Raw genomic sequence first — 23,646 nt, forward strand, 5'->3', positions numbered from 1 at the left:
CAAGGACGCCAGATTAAGAATCCCTAACCTCTAAAGGATGTAATTCTTCTATTCAGCTGTGGCTTCTACAGCTGAAACAATGTTCTCAGCCCTTATTATGAACTTGACAGATTGGAAGTACAAGATATTTTTTTCTTTCTTTTCTTTTTCTGTTTTTTCTTTTTCAGTTTTATTAGGTATAATTATTTCAGTTTGACTGCATATATACATTATATTGCATGTAAATACATATATACAGTATACTGCACATTTTTAAAGTTTACATATATGTACTGATCATTGTTTGTAAGAACAGATAAGAGCTTTAGCTTTTTAAACTTAACATGGTTATCAAAGGAATAAAGCCAACCACAAAATAAGAATCAACAGAATGTGGTAATCCAATCATAAAGGACAGTCAAATGGAAGTATAAGATATTTTTGACAAAAAACCATAAGCCTGAAACTACTTTCTGTATTAGTGTAATGTAGTCAGACTCTCCTTTCTGTAGTACAAACCACATTGGTGTGTGTAGTGTGGATTTTACTTGGATGAGGCAAATACCCAGGCAAATGCAGACACACTGGTTTTCTGAGTGTTATCCTTCAGCCAGAAGGGCTCGCTGATTTTTTAATAGACTCACCTTTGGATTTTAATTCATAAAAATCCAGACGTGGCAGTCACAGCATTTTTATTTGGATATAATAAGTCCTACACTGTAAGGATGTTTGTTCTGTTTCTAAACTACAGCACCATATAGCAATCAGTAATTGTTAGGTTCTACTTATGCAATGAACACTTTCAGACTGCTGTCTGTTTCATCTGAAAATGGGAAATCATTGCTACTAGTTGTCTTTAAGCTACTTGAATTCTCAAAAAAATTGAGTAGAGAAAAAAAAGGAACAAACATAAAGCAAGGATGTAAAAATGCAAGAAACAGAATGATCTCATAAATATAATATGGAGCAAAATAAGCCAGGTATAACAGATTACATATCATATGATTCAACTTTATATACATTCACAAAGAAGTAAAACTGCCTTACTCTGTTAGGAGTCAGGATAGCGGTTTCTCTTGGGGGTGCAGCATCCTGACCAGAAAAAGACAAGAGGGGGTTTCTGGTTAGGTTCTATTTCTTGATCTGGGTGCTGATGACATCTGTGCCTTCATTTTTTGAACATTCTTTGAGCTGAATACTTATAATTCATGCACTTTTTTGAATGTATGTTTATACTTCAATAAAATACACCAAAAATGTACTAGAAATGTAGAGATATGGATAATAGAATGCTAACTTAAAATCAAGACAGGAGGCTTGAATTTTTGAATTGAAAAAGATTTTGCAATAAAAGCATATCAAATTACAAATTATGCTTTTTCCCCAAAATAAACCCTCTTTTCTATATAGCACATTCCTTGTAAATCTTCTCCAAAGGAACTTAAGAAATCCTGTCCTCACTCCCTATACCACTCCTCAAATATGCCATATGCCTTTCTCCTGCACCTTATGTTACTATGGTTTAGAGTAGTTTAATGCGATGAATTAGTGGGAGTGAAAAAGAGTAAGATGAACCAGGAGCCAGGAAATTTGGCAAAATCATAATAGAGACTGGATTCTAACCACCCTAGCTCTGCCACCCACTATGTGGTCTTGGACCAGACAGTTTCTCTGGATTAGATGTTCTCTAATGATCCCTTTGAACCCCCAAATTCTATGACACTGCAGATGAAAAGGAATTTGGAAAAGCTCAATGGGTTTATAGAAGGAAGGAAGGCATGAAGGTAGGAACGGAGGGAAGAAAGAGAAAGGGAGTGAGAGAGGAACAAAAAAACAGTACCTTTCCTTTCATGGGAATTACAGCTCTGATCCTTGCCAGCTGTAACTTTTTTATCCTTTATGATCATTTTTTCTCCTTTTCTATCATACACGCATAGGAAATAGGGGGAAATCCAGCATGTTTTACTACAATTATCTGTTTCCACTAAGGTTCCAGTTAAGGCATGAAATCAAGTAGATGAGTCATGTTTTAGCACAACTCGTTTTGTGGAGTCATAGATTACATAGGAAAGATTTAGTCTTAGTTATAGCTAAGTAGAGCAAGAATTTAATGAACTGGTAAGTTACATTGCTGGTACTAAGAATTAGCAAAATAAGTGGACTCTGTTCGCCACCAAGATTTGACTTTTGTCTTAAATGATCCTGCTGAAAGACTTTGGAAAAGGTAAAGGACTGGGTCCCTAAAGACACATGCTGGTGTCCTGACTTGGGCCAAAGAGTGAACATGGGACACAGAGAAAACATGATAGCTAAAGGACTCCAGAATAGCATATCAAGTGTATGAGACCAGATAATATAATATAATATAATATAATATAATATAATATAATATAATATAATATAATATAATATAATATATATATATATATCAGAAATATCAATAAGGAATAAGATGTTTTTATTTTTATTGAATGTTTCCTCTACCAGGGTCATTTACAAGAGAAAATGCCTTCCAGATGGAAGCAAAGCATCTCCTTGCTCAGTATAATTGCCTCAAAATAATTAGCACCAGTGCCTGGCTTATAATAGGCTCCTCAATAAATATTTATTGGATGAAAAATGAATAAATGGATAGAGAAATGGGGCATCAAAGGGAAGTAGAGCAAGACTTAATAGTAGTGCACATAAGGAGTGTTAGCATAACCCTTTAAATGGGCTTTGTTTTTATAATTGCATGCTTTAGGCGTGGAGCCATGTTCCATTTTCCTAAAAGTCTCCTCTCTGGTCACCACTTGTTCTTTTGAGAATTCATTTTGTTTTAATGGCTGGTATCACTTAGTGGTATTTCAGTCTTATTTTCCATTGTGCTAACAAAGTAAATATTTGGGTACTGTCGATGCAGCCTGTGGTCTCTGAATGGTTACTGCACAATACAGCTTCATTACTTAACACAATTTATGAACATTCTTATTTAGTATGATACATTTTGACATAACCATAGTGAAAGCACTATTCCCATTTTTAAATTATAATCAAATTGTGCCATTGATGTGCGTATGGAATGTTGCTGTGTTTGGTTTTACATAAAATCCTTATTGTCACAATTGTACATTACTTCATGGTCTTCTCAGGTATTTGTTACTAGCAGTGGAAAATACAATGAACTTGGATATCCATTTGGTTATTTAAAAGCCAGTACGACTTTAACTTGCGTAAACCTCTTTGTGATGCCGTACAACTACCCAGTTTTACTTCCTCTTTTAGGTAAGTAAAGCATGTGCCATTTAATCATCTTAAAAATAGAACAAAAAAGAAAAATAAACGACGAATGACGCATTTTCAGTACAGAGTAACGGATATCGGGATATATAAAAGTCTAAAAGCTGTATTGGGAGGATAGAATTTGCATACTGTTTTCTGTTTTGTTCATTTTCCTTTTGTTGTTTTTACATCAAACAGAAGAGACTCTTAACCTCTGGGGCGTGATTCTTAGGCTGCCATTGCCCCTCTTCTACCTGGTTTTAAGCACACTTGGCTTTTGGTAGACGAGTTTGGGCCAAAAAAAAATACCGTTGATTGGGGTTAACCCTTAAAGAATCTGATGATTTTCTTCAGAAAATAGGGTTTCTGTGGGGCTATTGGCTTGCACTATGTTCTTCCACAAAAGAATGTTAAATGCTCTTGAAGCATCTGTTTTAGGCAGGGTAGCAAGAAGAGCAAATAGGTACAAGAGTGAATTCTACAGTAACTGCAGTTGTAGAAGCTGTGGTTTCCATGGCAAAATTCTAAAAGAAACAACTCCAGAAGCTGTTACTCAGACATCACTGAAAATGTGTGTAGAGTTTTTTTTTTCTCATTTAAAGAGCCACATCTGTTTAGAGTGATATATTGCCACATGGTCTCCTTCTAGTTGTAAAGTTGTGAACATTTTTCGTTGGTGGGATTTCTTAATTTTTGATAAAATGATCAAATCTTTGCTAAGTTTTAACATAGACATTAAAAGCATAAGATTTTTAGTGCTATAAATACTGTATGTATTAAATGTACTGAAAAAGCAATTCTTTTAAATGTTGTAAGTTAGAAAGTGTAAAAGTGGGTCATCATAAATATATTAGCATGATTGTTTTGCATAGCCTATCTAATTTATTTCTTAGTCCAATCTAAAAATATAGTCACTGATACAGAATATAGGTTATGTCTTTGAGATTAATAAGACTACCAATAAAAAATTATTTTGTGGATTTATTTACCCCATTTTCTTAAATAGACCTTTATAACCTCAAGTTTTCACTATAAAGTAAAGGTTTATACTTCACTTAGACTGTTAATAGTATTATTTTTCAACTACACTTTTTATTTTGAGATAATTATAGATTCACATGCTGTTGTAAGGAATAATAAGAGAGAGGTGATACCAAAAGCACAGACAACAGAAGTGAAAATAAACACACGGGACTACATCAAACTTAAAGATTTTTGTGCATCAAAGGATACAATGCAGAGTGAAAGGCAACCTATGGAATGGGGAAAATTTTGCAGATCATATTATCTGGTCATTTTGGGGGGGTCTATTTTCTGTTGTTCAGATTGGGTGATTTCTATGGTTCTGTTTTCCAGTTCACTGATGATTTCCTCTGGCCCTTCCCTCCATTCTGCTTTTGAGCTGTTTATTTTGGCTACTGTATTTTTCAGTTTTAAGATTTCCATTTGCTCCTTCTTTGTATCTTCTGCTTCTTAATTTCTCTTTCTTTGCTGAGGCTTTCTCTTTTTTCATTTGTTTCAAGCCTGTTTATAATTGCTTGTTGAAATATTTTTTATGATGGCTCCTTTTAAACCTTTATTGGATATTTTAACATTGCTATCATTTCAGTGTTGGCATCTCTTGATTGTCTTTTTGAATTTGTTTTGAGGGCTTCCTGGTTCTTGGAATGCTGAGAGATTTTCAATTAAAACATGTACATTTTCAGTATTATGTTATGAGTCTTTCCTTTCACACTCCTCTGGCCGACTCCCCAGTACTATGTAAGGTCAAATCCTGGCACTGTCTTTCTGGTCACCTCTTAGTCTGTATTACTCTAGTCCCCAAATGCCAAGTTCCTTTCTCTCTGAAATGTCTTCTGTCGCCAGAGAAACATGTGTGGCATTTGTTCCTGGTCCTCCTTAACCTACAACACTGAGAATGCAACCCAGCCTAGAGCATCACTAGCCCTTTGCAAACATCCTGAACCAGAAACCCCAGAGGTATCTTTTATTCCTCCCCCTTTTCTAACCCCATACATCCACTTGAGGACCATCCCATACTTGACCCAGTTCACATTCTACTCTTTGGCTTCAAATATCCATGTCTAGGCTTTTCTATAACCCATGTCTTCCAAGGACCATAGGATTTCACACCCTTTGAGACCAGAGGTCCTTGGGCCCCTGAATCCTGTGAATCGAAATGAAATCGACATAAATTGGCATGAGACTCTCAATATTTCCACCATTGCCTCACTTTCTGGATTGTGTAGCCTCATGGTGAGTAGGAGTATGGACTATAGGGCCTAGCTGCCCTGATAGAAATCCTGGTTCTGCTGTTTGCTAGCTTTGTGACCTTGGAAAAAATACTTAACCTCGCTGTGCCTCAGCTCTTTCATCTGTAAAGTGGGGATAATGGTAGTACCTACCTCAAAAGGATTTAGTTGGGATTAAATTAATTAATACAGTTAAATTGCATAGGAATCACCTAGCAAACAGTAAGTGCTCAATAATGCTATCAGTATTATTATTATTATTATTACTGTTGTCATTATTAATATCTATATTATCTTAATAGGTCTTGAAGGCACTGCAATTTCATACTAAGGATATAATATAAAGATATAGGACAGTTTTGCAGTTTTAACAGGCAGGGCATTTAGTAAAAAGTCAAGTTAAATAACATATACTTTATAATCTCTGGAACATCACTATAGTACTGCATTGTACAATAACTGTCCATAAAGGTGAGCCCTGTTTCTTCTTTATTAATTCAAAATTTCCGTCAAAAGTAGTTAACAGATTTCTATTTCCTAAAAGTCAGGGTCAGCTTGTGAAAAGTTGTTAAACAATATGCTAAGTGTGAAATGTCAACCATCACTCTAAACTTTCCCTGTTCAGAGCATCACATGAAGACTTCATTGGGTTTTATAGTGGCTTTCTGATTTTGGTAGTCTATTGAAAAAGGAAGTTTGTTAAAAATTGTCTGCTCATGGCCTGCCTGAAATACCATGATTGTTTATGAAAAGTGTCTTTAATAAAGCCAGATACAGTTTGGTTTGAAAAAAATTATTTAATTTTAATTATTTAAGCACTAGAGGGGGAGGGTATAGATCAGTGGTAGAGTGCATGCCTAGCATGCATGAGGCTGTGGGTTCGATCCCTGGTACCTCCACCAAAAGTAATACATAAATAGATAAACCTAATTACCTACACCCCCCAAAATTAATTATTTAAGCACTAAAATTTACCTGGGGTAGATAAGTGACGTTTAATTGCATCAATGAGCTACCATAACAATCATGTCAGCAGGGTGCTAACCAGATTATTGCAGTTGGCAGGATTATCTCTCAAGCAGGAAATTAGGAAATTATTATTTTTTTCTATCAAGGGTCAATAACTACACAAATTAAGGCATTTGAAGCAACTTTTCTTTTTTTCTTTTTTTTAAAAACATACCACCTTCAATCACCTTTTCTTAAAATTAGGAACTAGGGATTTGTGTAAAGAATAAAGTTCAGCTCCATATTAAGACCAGTTATTATCAAGAGGAGGAAAAGAGAATAATCAAAAGAGAATAATTTGATGTGTATTAATCGCTGTATATCTGGTGCTTCACAATTTACACCATTTATAAATTTTATATAATGTTTTCATTGCATGATCTAGTTCCTCAGAACAATCCTGTGTGGTAAGGCAATTATCATTAAACTCATTTTATAGATGAAGGCACAGAAAAGGTGAAGTAATTTCTCAAAGCTCACTGAGCTAAGTACATAGCATGTGGCTGAGCTTAGATTCAAACCCCTGCCTTCCTCCTTTTTGAAGCAGGAAATGGGCAGAAAGGAACCAGAAAAGAAAATATCTGTAGTTTTTGAGGTGTTGGCAGTGTTATTTTACCCTCATTCCACACTCTCATCTCCTTGTCTTTCAGATGTGGATGAGCTAATTACTTATGATGTCTTTACTGTACCATCCTAGAGACTCCATGTGAATGGAAATCTAATATCATAGAAATCATTCTCTGAGCTACAGAGATAGTGACTAAAGCAGTGTCACCCTAACTGCTCTCTACCCTTAATCTAGACTGTGGAAGGTTTTCTTTCTTCCTCTCACCGCTGTTAAAAAATAAATCTGAGAAGAAATTAATTAGACTAAATTGGCTCCTGGGTGGAATCATTGCAATTGCTATTGTTAGAAATATTACGACTATTATTGACTCTCATTAGATAACCTATTTATATCTAAATGTCTTTTCAGTCTTGTGGTATTTAAATTTGTCAGTTAGTTTCCAAAATCTGCCTAATTCCCCACAGACTTCACGCAAAGACACGGTATAACAGGATATTTCCACGGTCTCTCATTCCTTTCTGTCAAGATATGAATGGTCTTTAAAGGACCTGCAGGCTATAATGAGCCAGAAATCTCTTCAGATCTTTTTCTCTTTGTTCCTTCTACTCTGTAATAAAAGAACAAAAGACCTACATTTTATGACTTTGTAAATTCATTTAAATTAGTTTCAGTAGGAGTGAATAATTTATTATAGCTGTAAAAGGAAGAAAATATGTGGTTGCCTTTCTTAAGTAATTCAGAATTTCAAAGAATAGCCCTATTTCTAGAGAAATTATGCATATGGCATAGGAATGGTTTTGTCCCTGGAAGTACAGCACTTGTTTTTTGGATAATAGCCAATAAAACTTGAAGAAACAATATAGAGGATGAATTTATAATATCTTTGATATTTATAGTAAGTGTGGCAGGTTCATGTTGATGTCTGGGGACCACCAACCTGTTCTCTGTATCTATGAGTTAGTTTTGTTGTTGTTTTAACATTCTCTATTTAGATAAAAGAAATATTCCATCAACCAGGGACCATGGATTCCCCCTCAGGTGAAAATTACTACACTAAAGTTACCAATATGCAGGAGGTCAGAAAAATATTTCACATAGATCAGAGTTAGTATTTTAATATTATATTTTATGTAGCTTCACAAATGGAAGGTGAATGTGTACCTTGAGAATTTATTTCATTTTATAGAAAACTACTGTATATAATTTTGGTCCATAGTATGAGAAAAGATAATCAAATAAACTCTGATGAAAGGTTCATCTAATGTAATTGAAACTAGAAATTTCTAGGAATTTATAAAATAGATGTGGGTTGCTTGATTTAGAGCTTGGAATTTAGGACTGGAATAATGTAATATTTTATTGGATTTTCTCTTGCAGATGACTTGTTTAAAGTTCACAAGCTTAAGCCAAATCTGAAGTGGCGACAGGCTTTTGACAGCTACTTAAAAACTCTGCCTCCATACTACTTATTAGTATGTATTTATGTGTATATATTATTAACTGTATCAGTGATGATTCTTATCACAAGAAATTTCAATGAACCAAGACTTTTACCCCTGAAATAAGATATTTTTTTTTAATTTATAAATCTGGGTCGCCATTGTCTTCTCAAATTATGTGTAATAGCTTGGAGATGTCATGGCGGCACAAAAGAGCTGTTTATTTCCTTTAACTGCCATGGTTATTGTTATAAAACACATCTATGTTTCTCTTATAAAAACTAACCTTATGAAATTGTAGTTTTGGAATTTAAGAAAAGTAGGTCTGGATTCATGTATTTTATTAACTTCCCTTTTTAACTCTAGAAATTCTCAATATGGGTTTTTTCTCTGGGGGAAAAAATCTGAAGACATTATATTTATTTATTGCCTGTTAAATGTGTCCTAGACACAGCATGACACAGGAGCATTGGTTGGGGGGATCCAAAAAGAGTAAAAAATTACTTGGCATCATTTGGATGTTTACAATTTGAGAAAAATATTCATGATTATTTTGAACTGGCCATATAATCTAAATCAAGATTATCAAAATCATTTCAGAGGTGGATGTGGCAAACTTTAAGCCAAGTTTCTAGAGGTGAAAAGGCAGAATTTTAAGTAGCACCACTGGTGTCACTGGGAGGAGAAATTGGGGTGTGTTACTATTTACCATGGCAGGAATGGGGTGCACGATAAAATGCAATGTGAAATGATTGTATAACTTGGGAATTAAGCTGAAAGCAATTTACCTGTTTGAATTTGCTGTTACTTGCTCTTCTTATCCCACTCTCTTCTGATTTTTTTACTTTCTGCTCCTTACTTCTCTGCTATTTTCATTGCCACTTTTTAATGTTCCATGTTTGGTTTTATGTGCAGCACCTTGACTTCTAAGAAATGAATCATGTCCCTTTGCCCCTTATAACTGAACTTTGAGTATTTTAAGATTTATTCTATTCTTACTGTTGTGTATTTTGTTTCCTTATAGCCATTAAAGAAAGCACTAAGGATGATGGGAGCTCCAAATCTGATATCAGATAATTTAGATTGTGGACTTAGTTACAGTGTTATCTCTTACCTTAAAAAACTCAGCCAACAGGTAGTATTGGTAAAAACAAACAAACAAAAATCCTTTGCCCTCAGAAGTGCATTTCCTTATTCTTTAGTGTAATTGTAATTTTCAAATTAAATGTGTATATATTTCTACACTTTATGGATTAGTAATAATGTGATTCTCTATGGCTTCTAGCTTCACCATTTAACTGCAGTTAAGGGTCTGTCAGTATCATTTGATGCTGTGCCATTTCTCCTTTTGCTTGCCAGTTTGTTCTACCCAACAAGCTGGTTGATATTTTGTGGCCTAAGAGGGGCAGAGGCTTAATAGAATTATCTCATGGGTCACATTTTGTCTATCCTCAACCTAGTTTCTCCTCAGATCACATTGGGCTAGAGCATCCCCCTTTTTTAGGTCAGCACCCTGAGGCGTGCTGTGATTAAATGACTTGCCTGAAATTAGTTTTTAGGCAATAAATACCAGTCTGCTTTTTCTTGGAGTGGAGGCGGTGAGACCAGTGTTCCTCACACAGGAGGGTGACAAGCCCTCCGTCTGTTCCTTTGCACCCCCACCTCATTTACCATTATTCACCTTGTCCCTTGCCTGCCCCTCTCTATTAGTACCTCATCCTCCACTCACCCCTACTTATCATACTTCTCACCTCTACCAAGCCCATTCTTGCAGGGTGAAAATGTTTGAGAACTACTGAGTTAGAGTTTTACCGCCATACAAATGTGTTATGTTATATGACAAATGAATGCAGCACTCTCAGTTTCTTCTTATGCACAAATGTATTCCCAGGTAGGGAATAGTAGTAGCATGTGCAGTGACAATAATGCTTCAAGTTGGAGATGTTTCAAAGTTGGGCCTTTAGAAAACAGAGAGTAGTAAGCAAAAAAGTCTCAGATTTCTGACACTAAAGAACCAAAGTGACTCCACAATTTGGGATGCTGACATACCTGGCTAGGAACTGCAACAACTTAAGTATGGTCTGGAGTTTACCAGCTCCTACTAGTCCAGTGTGCTCATAAATGCAAAAGAATGTAAAGGCAAACCCAGATTTTCTAATCTACCAAGTGTCCCCTTAATCCCTTTTCCTCTCTGCTAATAGATTTTTGTTGTTGTTGGTAATGTTTTGTTTTGGTTATTTATTTATTGATCTATTGATTTATATTTTTTATTTGATGTTTACCTTAGGCCTTTAAGGCTGTGTCAGCAGGGTATGGCCAGAAGGAAGAATAGTGAACAGAGTTGAAACTCATGCAAGTTTTGGGACCTTCTGAGACACATTGCTTGTACAGTTTCATAAATGAGCTTTCAAGACCATTTATGGAAATAGACCCTTCATTTGGTCTTATCCCTTATTTCATGACTTATTTTTAAAAAAAAGATAATACACATACTTAATTCCAATAATTAGGGAAAATTAATGAATATCTCTGACCAAACCACAAGAAATCCAAAATTATTTTGTGCTTACTGGACATTGGTGGAATTCCATCTTTTAGAGAAAAAGATCATTACTAATTTATACTAGCTCTAATTACTAATTTAATTACTAATTTAATAACTCTATGTCACCAGTGTTCTTTGAACATCTCAGATGTATGTAAATCACAATATATGCCCAATATATTGCTACCATACACTCTCCAGCAATACTTATCAATATGGCATAATAGTGTCTATTAAGAGGATTTTTTTTGGTTCTAAGTAAGAAACTTATTGAGTACATATTACAAATTATTTACTTGGTAATATTTGTTAAATTAAGCATTACGTTTTTTGGGGTGGTCTGATATTAGAAATAAACAGTATAAGTTTTTTTCAGGCATATAATGCCAATCTATATAATCTGAATTTTAGTACTAGTGTACTTTTATAAACACAGAGTTTTACCCTTTATGCCTGGGTCTAAAATGAATATGTTGACTTAGACTAGACTTTATAGTAACAAAATGTGATCTTAAATGTCTGTGAATGTAATTCCTACCCATGGTTTCCATTCTCTCCATGAGTCAATCATAATTTTGACACTAGACAAGAGAAAAAACTATATTAAGTTATTTGTCTTCCTAGTCCCCTCTCTCTGTTTGCTGTGGTAGTACAGAGAAGCACAGGAAAATGTTTAATTATCCATTTTTCTGTGATCTGCAATTGCAGTTTGTTCAAAGGGGTTCTTAAAGTGTTATCTTTCTTAAGTAGTAAGAAAGGACAGTGGCAATATAGATCTTTTCATAACATACTATGTACTTTCATTTTAGACCAAACTAGAGTCAGAACGAATACTAGCATCAGTGGGGAAGAAACCTCCCCAGGAAATTGGAATCAAAGTGAAAAATCATCCTGGAGGTGGTGTGTCCTTGACTTACAGTAAAAATTTTAGAAAACTATTGAAAGAAATCATAGGAGAAACTGCACCGAGACTGACAGAATTGAATACCAAAGAATTTGCTGGCTTCCAAGTAGGACTCTTAAACAAGGTAAATTGTGACATAAATAGGTTATATGTTTGAACTTGTCTGATACATTTAGGTCTGTCATATTAATTTAGTTTTGAAGTAATTACAATCCTGTTTTGGACTTCATAGCTATTAATGGACCAGTTTAGGAATTATCCGGCCAGCAGATGCCAATGGATTTAAATGATGTATTTGCGGGGTAAGGTCTGTGAAAGATGAAGGGGAGAAGGAACAGGAGTGAGCAGGGAGAGCCTTCAGATCCCTTGATCCTGTCCAAAATGTCCATAAAACATTTGGTGCACACCAAAAGGTCCTTGAAATGTGGTCCGATCCAAAACATATCCATGAGCATATTTGGTTCATGCCAAATGGTTTTGGACAAGACCAAATATCAAGGACCTTTTGGTGTGGACCAAATGTCTCCATGGACATTTTGGACAGGACCAATGTCTGCTTAACCTTCAGATCACACTGCTGAACTAGCACCTGTGAGAGGATGGGGGAAGGAAGGAAGAATGGGTATGAAGCACCTCAGACATTAGTATAGCTTCTAGAAAGTCTTGGCCAGCTCAACAGGGACCTCTGGCACCATTATTTCCCAATAGAGGAGGTCCATGTTGGGCAGAACTGGCTAGGCCCTAACATCCCCCTGACCATTCTCAGTCACTGGCTGGAGGCATCCTGGGAAGAGCATGGCCCTGGCTCAAATGCTGCAGCAGATCCCTAAGGTACTGCAGCTGGAGGTGCTCGGCTAACTGCCCTCCTTGTAGGATTAGTTATTGCTTCCTGGGTGGACGTCCCAGCAGCTCACCTCCATGGCTGCCCAAGGAATACATCTAGATTATGAACAGTGGACCTGCAAGGCTGTCACAGGCATAAATCTCAGGATTTCATGTTTTAGTTGACATTCAAAAAATGATATCCCCAGTGGCTTTAATGCTATGTGGGTGTATTAGAATTCAGAACAGGGCCAGCAAAGGGAAATTTTCCACTGGGAAAATTCTACTGTATTTAGTTTTAATGAATATCCCTCTCTTCGCAAAGATTTTAAGAGGATTAAGAATTACATTTCTATATTAAGAGCCTCAGGAATAACTGAAATTGTTTCATTTCAAATAGGATTTGAAACCTCAGACATATAGAAATGCTTATGATATTCCACGTAGAGGTCTTTTAGACCAGTTAACCAGAATGAGATCCAATCTGCTGAAAACGCACAAGTTTATTGTCGGACAAGATGAAGGTAAGTGAATGTAGAAGTATTTTTTGGTGATTAGGAAAATGTCAAACCTGACTTACACGAAGATGTTTATTGCATAACGAGTAAGTTATTTTGTAATCCTTTAATATATATAATGCCTCTTTTCCCTGAATCCCTTCATCTACCAGGGCACAATTTATTGTTCTAGGGTTTAAGAGAAAGTGTGTGTTCATCAGCACATATATTACACCACGCATGCTTTAGCTCTTGTAAGTCTCAAAACAGCCCCATGAGATAGACACTGTTTTATGCCCATTTTATGGACATTGGAACTGAGAGTGAGCACTTTAGTAGTTTGCTCAGGTTTAGAGAGTTGGAAAGTGGCAAAACCTAGGTCTATCAGATTTAGGAAATTGCCCACCCCAACGCTATATCACCCAGCTTACTTGTGATGATTTCAATCTGAATTCCTCATTTACATGAAGAGAATGAACCTGATATTGTCCAAGATAATTGGTGATGGTGTGCAATTCTCCTTTATTCCATTCTGTTCACTTTAAACAAGGTCATTTGTCCATTAAAATGAGCAACTCTTAGCCTGGCCAAACTCCTGAAATTATACACAAAGTTTTTTGGAGAGGAGGGAGGGAACTTTTCTAGAAAGAGAGTCCATCAATTTAATCAAATTTTCCAAGAGGGTAAGGCCCACTAACCAAGGTTCTCTGGATGATAAGAGAAACCATGGAGCCCAGACTCTTCAAAACACAGAAATTATGGTGGTTTGAGTTGGGTTGGTGGTATAAAGAATGGCAGCCCATTCTCAAACCTGGTATGATAAGTAAGGGAGTTGTTATTAGCCTAGTGGTTTGAGCTTGTAGGCAGTAGTGATGGTATACTGAGTAATGAGTAGGATGAAGAGAGAAGATTTTAGATCCTAGAATACTAGATTTGAGATTTTAGACTATCAGTTTCCAAGATACACAATGCTAACCCAGACTATGATCATGTCCTCTGAAAAGGACCATACCCTTCAACTGTATACCATCTGTTTCTTTTCCGGTGATTTTGCAGATTCCCTTCATAGTGTTCCAGTCGCACAAATGGGTAACTATCAGGAATATCTTAAGACATTGGCTTCTCCACTTCGAGAGATTGATCCAGATCAACCAAAAAGGCTACATACTTTTGGCAATCCATTTAAACAAGATAAGAAGGTAGGATAGTTGTTTCTATGTCTGCCTGAATAGTGATATTCTTGCTATAGTTCCTTTCTTCTTGGCAAAATATGTATAAATCAGAGGTTCTCCTTCTGTTTGTGTAAAAGATAAAATATGATGCCAGGGTTCTTTGTGAATGGAAAGTGGGAGCCTCCTGATGCAAGAGTGTGTTGGTTAAAAAAATGATAGCTGACATTTATTGAGCGCCTAGTAGCAGCGAATGTTTTAAATGACCACAATTAATGCTCACAACCATTCTGCAGATGAGTGTTACTATCTGCCCTCTAATATGAAGAAATCAAGGCTCATGTGGTCAGTGGCTTACCTTGAGTGACACAGCTGAGAAGAGCCAGGATTTGAACCCACATCTTTCCAGCTCCAGAGTCTGTATTTGTTCCCACCTCTACACACCAATTCCTTTAATATTGAGGTCACCATTTATTTCCTCTGTTTACATTATTCAGATTTCTAGTGCTCTATCTAGACAGTGATGAAGTATTCCTCCTGAAATTTAAAGACTAGGTAATGTTGCTTTATCAGATTGTCCTACCAGAGATACAAATGTGAGGGGTGTGTGTGCGCGTGTGTGTGCGCGTGTGCGTGCATGTATGTGTGTGTATCTCTGTGTGTATATATGAGAGATATACTGATTGAGCATATAAGCATGAAGACAAATGGGGATTATATCTGCATTCATGGAGGAGACCATTGTTATTAAGGTGCAGACCACGCAGTAATGTCTTCTGTAACAAAACTAGAAGGAAAGATATTCCACTTCACCCAAATCCTCAGTTAACTGGAGTCTTTCTTAATCTTTCTGTGTCTTGGTTTCCTCATTTGTTGCACTGGAGATAATTATTACACCTAACTAACAGAGCTCGGTGGAATATTAAGTTAGTACATGTATACCATTTAGAACATTACCTGACATGTAGTACATACTCAGTGAATATGTTTTCCCCTTTCGGTACAGTTTTGCTTTGGGCAATGCTTTGGAAAAGTAATTTGTCATGATTTTATTCAACTAATGGGTTAGCCTTGGATGAGAACAGCTTTTAGTTAACCTATACTGCTGGCTCTCATCTTTTATATACCCCCCAGGAGTAAAAAGCCCTCTCCTTCCTTGTTGAACATCCCCGAGGTGGACATACTTGAATCTCTGTGATGTTGCTGTTGGGAGAATGACGTTTTCTATCTATCTGCCCTTCACCATTGACATGCAGCATTCTGTACAGTGATTATCAATATTTCCTAATGATGAATATAAAGCACAAAAGCACACAAAAGGGAATTAGTTCCCTTACCAAGGGTTGATGCAAAATGATTGATACTTCTTCAGAAAGCTAGCTGTAGGTTTATTCTCATTTTGGTTTATGAGAGTTGCTCATTCCCCCAAGCTTTCTGATTAATCATGATTGATTTATGTTTGACCTTGGACAACACCTTCCATCTTAGTTTCCTTCTTGTTCCACTTAGATTGAATTAAAATTGAGTAGCATTTTCTGTGTGGGGCATGGCACATCTTTGGCCCGTGATTAAGGTCGGTATTGCTGATGTAAAGCATGATTGTATATGCATATGGAGAGTGCTTGCAGTGTTGTCTTCAATGGAATATGTTCATTGATGTTTTTTAGGGAATGATGATTGATGAAGCAGATGAGTTTGTAGCAGGGCCACAAAACAAAGGGAAACGTCCTGGAGAACCCAGCAGTCCTCTGTCATCTAAGAGAAGGCGGAGTATGTCCCTGCTGTTGAGAAAACCACAAATACCACCTACTGTAACTAACCATGTGGGCGGAAAGGGACCACCCTCAGCCTCGTGGTTCCCATCTTATCCAAACCTCATAAAACCCACCCTTGTACATACAGGTATAGAGTAGTGGTTGTGATTTCCTTATGGCTCCTAGAGGATTAAGACACTAAACAATTTTCTTTTCATTTGTATTCATTTCTTTTGTATTTGGTTTTTGTTCATTAAGTAAACCATTATTAAGTCATCGATGTGGTAGGTACCAAGGGCCCCGTGGGGATCAGAGACCCTGTTTCAAGGATCTCAATCTGTATGAGGGGAAGATCCCTACTTACATAGTAATTAATGCAAGATGGAGAAATGGAGAGAAATGTGCGTGTTTGCTTTGCCAGGGCGTGACACAAGGAGGTGCAGCCATTTGGAGTGGCTGCATGAGTCAGAATGATGAAGCAGGTTCCCGAGGCTGTAGGAGCAAATGGGCTCAATTAGAGGCTGGGTCTACATATGATTTCTGTGCCCTCATCTCCCCTCCATGCTCTAACTCCGTGCAGTCTAGCCCAGCCTTCCCCATGCCTCTGAAACAGGTCTCATCAAGGTCTCCAGGGTCAGCCACGAGTTGCCATTACTTCCTAGCATCTTTGGACACAGTTGTTCACTGTCTCCTACATGGAACCTTTCTTGGGTTCCCAGACACAACAAACTCCTGGTTCTCTTTTGCCTTTAATAGTGACCCCTTTTCATCCTCCTTTTCTGGTTTCTTGCCTTCTTTCCCACCTCTAAATAGCATAGGGACTGAAAGCTTGATTCTGGACCCTCTCCTCATCACCGTACCCCCTCCCTAGATGATCTCATGCAGTCCCAGGGTTTTAAATAAGATTTACATTTCAACAACTCAGATATTTATATTTATACTAAACTACAACTGGCTCCAAACTCCAGACTCAAATTTAGCTGTGGACATGGTATCTGTACTTAGATGTCCAAGCCACTTAGATAACTAATCCACATGCAAAACTCGGTAGGTTTCACATGTTTCAGCTGAACTCCTGACCTCTCCTTCCTCCAAAACAGATCTACTTGCAGCCTTCCCCAGTGGTCAATGATACCATCCCCATGGGGGTAAAGCTGTAACAGCCAGCAGTCCACAGGTGTGGGGATTGGGAGAGTGGAGAAGCCCTTGACTGTAGTGTTTGCAGATTGCCACACTGTAAATAATGCCAACATTGTTGATGCCAAGCTAACAGCATGTGGTCACTGAACCAGCTCAGGAAGAGTTGGACATGACACACTCTCATGAGCAATTAGGCCCTGGCACCTGCACACCCCACCATGATTATTTACCCAGTGATTCAGGTGAAAAACCATACAGTCACCATGATCTCCCTATTATTCTTCTCTCACTTCCATCCCTTGGCAAATCCGGGCAACCTTATGACCAATATAGTTCCTGTATCCCACCATTTCTCTCTCTCCCTCAGTCCATGCTGTTGAGCAGTGCTCCTTTGACCAACCTACTACAATAGCTTCTTAGCTTACATCTCTGTTTTCCCACTTGTCCCGGTCTAGCCCATTTTCTGCCCTGTAGTCAGAGTGATCAAGTTGACACAGAAATCAGATCATGCCACGTTCATCTGGAAAACACATCATCACCTTTCCTGGGCACTCAGAACACAATCTGAACTCCCGACGCTGGTCTCCAAGCTCTGCAAGACCTGGCCCCGCCGTCCTCTCCTAACACGTGTCCTGTCGTCTCCTCCCTGCTCTCTCTGCCTCTGTCCTTTACTCTCTGGTCGCTGGCCAGTCCCCTCCCCGGGGCCCCGTGCTTGCCCTTGCCGCGGCCCGGAGCTCTTGCTCTGCGTGTGCACAGGCTGGCTCTCTCTCCTCCTCCAGGCTCTGCCCACAGGACACCCCCTGAGAATCAGAAGGCCCTCCCCGACCACGTGGTCCTCTGGGGCTCCCTCCCCTCCTCTCTGTCCCATGCCTGCCTGCTTCTTCCCTAACATGAGTTCACACTGTAATTGTTCTGTGGGATCATGGCACACTTACTGCCTGGCATCCCCACGAGCATGTAGGTTCCAGAAGGGTGAGGATGGTTTCTCTCGGTCCTGTTGGCTCCTGCTCCCCAGCTCCTGGCACGGTGCCTGGCACAGAGGAGGAGGAGGAAGTGAAGGAGAGCTGCCAGACTTGGGAGTAAAAAGAATTTCACTCTTCTGAGACACAAAAGATGGATGAGGAGGATCCTGTACTGACAGGGACTTTTGGTGATGGACAACAGAGAGAGCCTTCATTCAGATCTAATGGCCACCACCTCTGTTTCCTCAGAACTTTTGAGGTAGAGAGGAGGGAGTTTGAGGGGGGCACATGTAGGCCGGTGTCAAGCTCAGTGGAGCATGGCATTTTATAGATAAATTACAGAAATCATGAGATCACGTGAGACTTGCTGCTTTTCAGCTGATAAAGCACAAGCTGCAGCTAAACCCTCCACTCCAGGGAGCTGAGAATGTTTATTAGCTGTAGTGTCTCACTTGGTTCCGTATGTATTCATGGTGCCATGATGAGAAGAAAGTAGTTTTTCTCCTATTGGCTTCCTGAGCTCAATTTGAGGAGTCTCAGACTCCACCTGGTACATCCCCTTGCTTTACGAAATAATTTCCTCAAACCTGAGGAACACTGGAATCTACCTATGGGTTGCTATAATGCACCTGCCTCATATATCAACTTCTTAATTTGGTTTCCAGATGTTACTGTCACTCACGATGTCCATGAGGAGAAGATGGAAAATGGTCAGATCTCACCTGATGTCTTCTTGTCAAAATCTGCTGCACCAGAGCTTATGAATATGGCAGGAGATAGTATTCTACCCAACCAGTTGGATCCTGTGTCTGATGACTTCACTAGTCTCAGGAAAGATGCCCTCATCCACAAGCCTGGTAGTAATGCACTTATAGGAGGAACCAAAAACTGCAGCGTCTCTGTAGATGATCAGAAAGTCTTAATAACATCTGCTTTGGAAACTGTGCCAAATACGTTGCAAATAACTCCTGCTATGGCGCAAGGAATCAATGCCGATATAAAACATCAGTTAATGAAGGAAGTTCGAAAATTTGGACGAAGTAAGTAGTGAAAGAACGTCAATCAATAATAGAATGGGAGGTCCGTCTCATTTTATGATTCAGAGGAGATTCAGGCTATCTCTTAAGGTGCATTTTGGGGAAGTATTGGGTTTTCACATAATTTAAAACGATTCCTCTTGCTTCAGCTAAAAATATGCAATACCCCTTTTTCTCTTTTTTTCCCCTCTTTCTTATTGTAATAGTTTCCTTTTGCTGCTGTAACAAGGTAACCACAAACTTTGTGGCTCGAAACTGTATTATCTTATAGCTGTGGAAGTCAGATCTGAATTATTTTCAGTGAGCTAAAATGAATGTGTTGGCAGGCCAGCATTCCTTCTGGAGGCTGTAGGAAGAATCTGTTTCCTTCACTTGTCCAGCTTCTACAGGCCACCCGCATTCCGTAGCTCATGGTCCCTTCCTTCATCTTCAAACCTGCAATGTTAACACCTTCTCTTTTCTCTATCTTCCCATCCCAAGATCCATAATTTAATAACATCTGCAGAGTAAAGTCTCTTTTGCCACACAAGGTAACATGTTTACAGGTTCCTAGAATTAGAACATGGACAACTTGGGGGCCATTATTCAGCCAACCACATTTGGGTAGTGTTTACGGAGTTTCCCTAGCAGATATGGACAGATGTTTTGATTTGAGTGTTTCAAATACGAATTAGACCCAACTTTCCACGCACAAAGAATGATTAATGACTGAATGTTATTTTTCATGCATATTTTAATACTAATTTTTAAAAATATCTTCAGAGTATGAAAGAATTTTCATTTTGCTTGAAGGAGTGCAAGGACCTCTTGAGGTCAAGAAACAATTTGTTGAATTTACCATCAAGGAAGCCGCAAGGTAGGTGTAAAGGGGAACGCTTCGTTGTTTTCTTTCTTTGTTTAAGCAGTAGGGCCCAGTGCAAGACAGGTGGAGGAATTCGTGCTGACTTGCTTTCCTAAGCCCTGGTCCTCATTCAAGGTTATGGCTGTCTCTGGAGGCATTTAGATATCCTCTGTGTCCAACTCATTCACCCAAGTCTGTGGAGCCTTCTAGACGTTTCAGTCTGAGGTGTGCTTGGGCTCTCAGTTGGCACTGTTGGTTTTTGCTAAGCCCTATCTTTACATGAAGATACATTTTCTATTTCCTATGTAGATTGTCAGTTCCACTTTGCACCCCACGCAGCATTTTGCCCATTATAAGTGCTTCAAGGACCTTTTGGTTAATAAAATTTCTCTTTATATTTTTAGGTTCAAAAGACGGGTCTTAATTCAGTACCTCGAGAAGGTACTAGAAAAAATAGATTCCCACCACCTCGTCAACAGCATTAACCACATAGACAGCAGATCATCATGTTAATGCAAAGACCAAGGAGACAAAAGGACAAGTTTTCTCTGCCGTAGGATGCAATGGGATATTGTTGAATATCCTATAATGTTTTAGTCAAGGGAATTAATTGCCTTCCAGAGGCTAAGAAAAGGCAGTGAAGCTTTTTGTTTTATGATTCCCTAGCAGTAAAACCTGACTTTTGCCTTACAAGTTTTCTTTGAAAGTATTAATTTGTTGTTTTGGTGTTACGTTTCCCAGTTGAGAAAGGTGATGTTATTAGTCCAGCAGGTTAAATTCAGTAAACACTGTCGCCCCAACCAGAAATGATAAGGGTTCACTCTTGAACTTGGCTGTCCTGGGCACTTCCAGAGTGACCAGGGGCCACCTGTAGGTAGAGCACTACTTGGTGCTCCTCCTATGTCCTTTAGAAAGAATAAGTGTTCAGATTCCAACTGGTTATCTTGTGTGTGCTGAACAAAGGTTTTGACAATTCCTAGTTGTGCCTTTTAAACCATGCAATATTCAGGACAATTTGAATCAAAGAGCAAGAAAGCTGCTATTTGGGTAACTTATTTCTCCATGGGAGTGGGAAGGGAGAGTCACCAAACAGTCTACCTCCAACTCTCTTCTATTTTGTCTAGAGACATTACAAGTGCACCTGAGGCTGCCCCAACCCCTGACATCTGTTCTCACGTGTGACCACAGAAAGTCTTCAGGTGGACTTGTGCATTCTGTGCTTCAGAAGCACTAAAAGGAAAAAAATGTATATATTTCCTTTAATGTTTATACAAAGGTTTATATGGAGCAATATTGTTGTTTGTATTAATTTGCAAAAATTTAAGTGTACAAAGAGATTCTGACTTTGCATATATAAAATAAATCATTTTATTGAATTTTCACAAGTTCATTAATGCTAGAGAATGTCTTTGTCTTTCTTGTGATGTGTTATTTCAGAAAAAAAGTGCACACTGTTAAATCAAAATATTAATATGAGGATTTAAACTTCAAGATGGTACTCACAGAACTGAGTGATATTGGTGAGAGTGGTGGAGTAGGGTACTCTGGGGGTTAACCCCTCTCCAGAAACACTGAAAACACAGGGGAAAAATGATTGGGGTCAAATTTATTGGAACGCTGGAAGACAGTCAAAAGTTTACATCAGCCAAGCGAATGTTGAATCAGGAGAAAAGCCATTGAAATGTGATAGAATTTTGTGGCATTTTAACTTATTCTTGCCCCTGCCCCGCTTCCCCCCACCCCTCAGTGTAGCAGTGGCCTTGAGGATGTCCGCCTGCATTTCAAGTGTGAGTTCCTGGCTCTGGAGGGAGGAGAGTAGACCTTATTCCCAAGGATTGTGTTTGTCTGTTTAAACCTGTCTAGAGGCCTCCCTGAAGGACTGACCAAGGGGGCTGATTGCTTTTCTTTTGCTGAACTCCAAACTCTCTTAGGGTGGAGAAGCAGCTACATGAAGGATGTTCCTCAAAGACATTGAAAGGCAATTGAGCAAGCTGCTGATGCCTATGGCAAACAACAGACATGCCAAAATTCTGGAAAGAAACTGGGGAGTGAATATTTTGGAGAATGAGGGCTTTGAAATGTTCCCTTGTATACCAGGGGATCTAGAAAACCATGTGTGCCCAGGGCAGAACTCAATCAGAAAAGACCATAAGATTTCACCTCTAGCTAATCTTTAGGTTGAGCACAATAATGGCTACAACTAGTCAGAAGATGAATAGGGAAAAAGAGGACTTGAATAACACTGTTTTATAGACACCTATAAAAAACCCACACCGAGGAGGAGGCCAAGATGGCAGAGTAGTAGGACGCACGTAGCTCACCCTCTCCCACAGATACACCAAGACTCACATCTATGGACCCACTCAGCCAACCAGAGCACCTGCAGAACTCTGACAGAACATTGTCCTCTTCAAAAGACAAAGACACCAAAAATCTGGTAGGAGAAAGGAAAAAAAAAAAAAAAAAAAAAAAAGGAAGATGAAAAGGCAAAGCAGCGCGGGACTGGTCCCGGGGGAGGGAGCGGCAAAGGAGGACTGGCGTTCGTTGGCTGGGTCTCCCCCTCTCCAATGGAGAGGCCAGCGGGACGGAGGGGGAGCCTCTGAGGCTCGGATCTGTACGCAGCAGCCCTTGACTGATAGAACTGGGTTGAATGGGCACAGAGGGTCCCTGCGACACCCAGCCCGAGACCCGCTGGGAGCTGGGGGCTGGGACAGGCTCCCTGAGCCGGGCGGAGGATGGGGATGGCTGCGCTGAGGCAGCCCTGGGGGACTGCAGGGTGCTGCACAACGTAGATGAATGGGTGCACAGGGCAGAACAACCTGGGCCCTCCATGAAACAGCACAGCTGATGTGCTGGGGCGGGGGCTGGGGTGGGGAGGGTGCATACCCCCATCTCTGAAAACCCAGGGAAGGTTTTCGGTGAGGAGAGGCGGGGCTCAAGCACAGCCGCCATATCCTCAGGCGCTGAGTACCCAGGTGGGGGCGGGGGCGAAACCTGAGTCCGCGCCTGGGGGCTCGGCAGCCTCGGAGGCCAGACAGTGACTTGTTTGCAGCCCGAGTCAGATAGGATCCTTCCGCCTTGGTGCCTCGCGAAGTTCACGCCGCCAGAACAAACAAGGAGCTGAGTTTGGACACGGAGCAGGGGGCGGGGCTGATTCGCGGTCTTCCCGGGGCCGCTTGCGGAGCGCAGACCTGGGGCGGAGCGCGTGGCGGTGCGGAGCTGCAGAGAGACCGGCGCCTGGAGATGGCGGGTGGCCCCCCGCCTGTCTGGCAGGAATGCTGTGCTGAGAGGGGGCGCGATCTGCTTGCCGACAGGCACTGGGAGCAGCAGAGACGAGGGCTCCAACGGTGGGCCTCGGGAAACGACATGCCGAGCTAGCGAAACTGGGCGAAGACAGAAAGACTTCTCATTAAGAGCACACAGTCTCCAGGAGAACAGCCCCTGCTCCCCCCACCTTTTTTTTTTTTA

The 23,646-nt window shown here is 39.5% G+C and overlaps 1 protein-coding gene across 8 annotated transcripts in view; it reads left to right on the forward strand.

Annotated features, from left to right (window-relative positions):
* INTS6L (integrator complex subunit 6 like) overlaps positions 1-21,568 on the forward strand; it is a 51,956-nt gene extending 30,388 nt beyond the window's left edge. For 3 of the 8 annotated variants that reach the window (XM_045512856.2, XM_010950001.3, XM_045512858.2), the window contains 10 exons: positions 3,111-3,243; positions 8,446-8,540; positions 9,532-9,642; positions 11,862-12,080; positions 13,179-13,302; positions 14,332-14,474; positions 16,112-16,346; positions 18,966-19,340; positions 20,100-20,193; positions 20,583-21,568. In XM_045512856.2, the coding sequence (XP_045368812.2) occupies positions 3,111-3,243; positions 8,446-8,540; positions 9,532-9,642; positions 11,862-12,080; positions 13,179-13,302; positions 14,332-14,474; positions 16,112-16,346; positions 18,966-19,340; positions 20,100-20,193; positions 20,583-20,691 (1,638 nt within the window). In that variant the 3' untranslated portion in view covers positions 20,692-21,568. Of the gene's footprint in view, positions 1-3,110; positions 3,244-8,445; positions 8,541-9,531; positions 10,399-11,861; positions 12,081-13,178; positions 13,303-14,331; positions 14,475-16,111; positions 16,347-18,965; positions 19,341-20,099; positions 20,194-20,582 lie in introns of those variants that run through there. The other 5 variants (XM_045512855.2, XM_045512857.2, XM_010949997.3 and 2 more) reach the window with 5 other exon arrangements.
* The last annotated feature ends 2,078 nt before the right edge of the window (positions 21,569-23,646 follow it).

This window comes from Camelus bactrianus, chromosome X, assembly GCF_048773025.1.
Source record: "Camelus bactrianus isolate YW-2024 breed Bactrian camel chromosome X, ASM4877302v1, whole genome shotgun sequence".
In the NCBI taxonomy this organism is placed as follows: Eukaryota; Metazoa; Chordata; class Mammalia; order Artiodactyla; family Camelidae; genus Camelus; species Camelus bactrianus.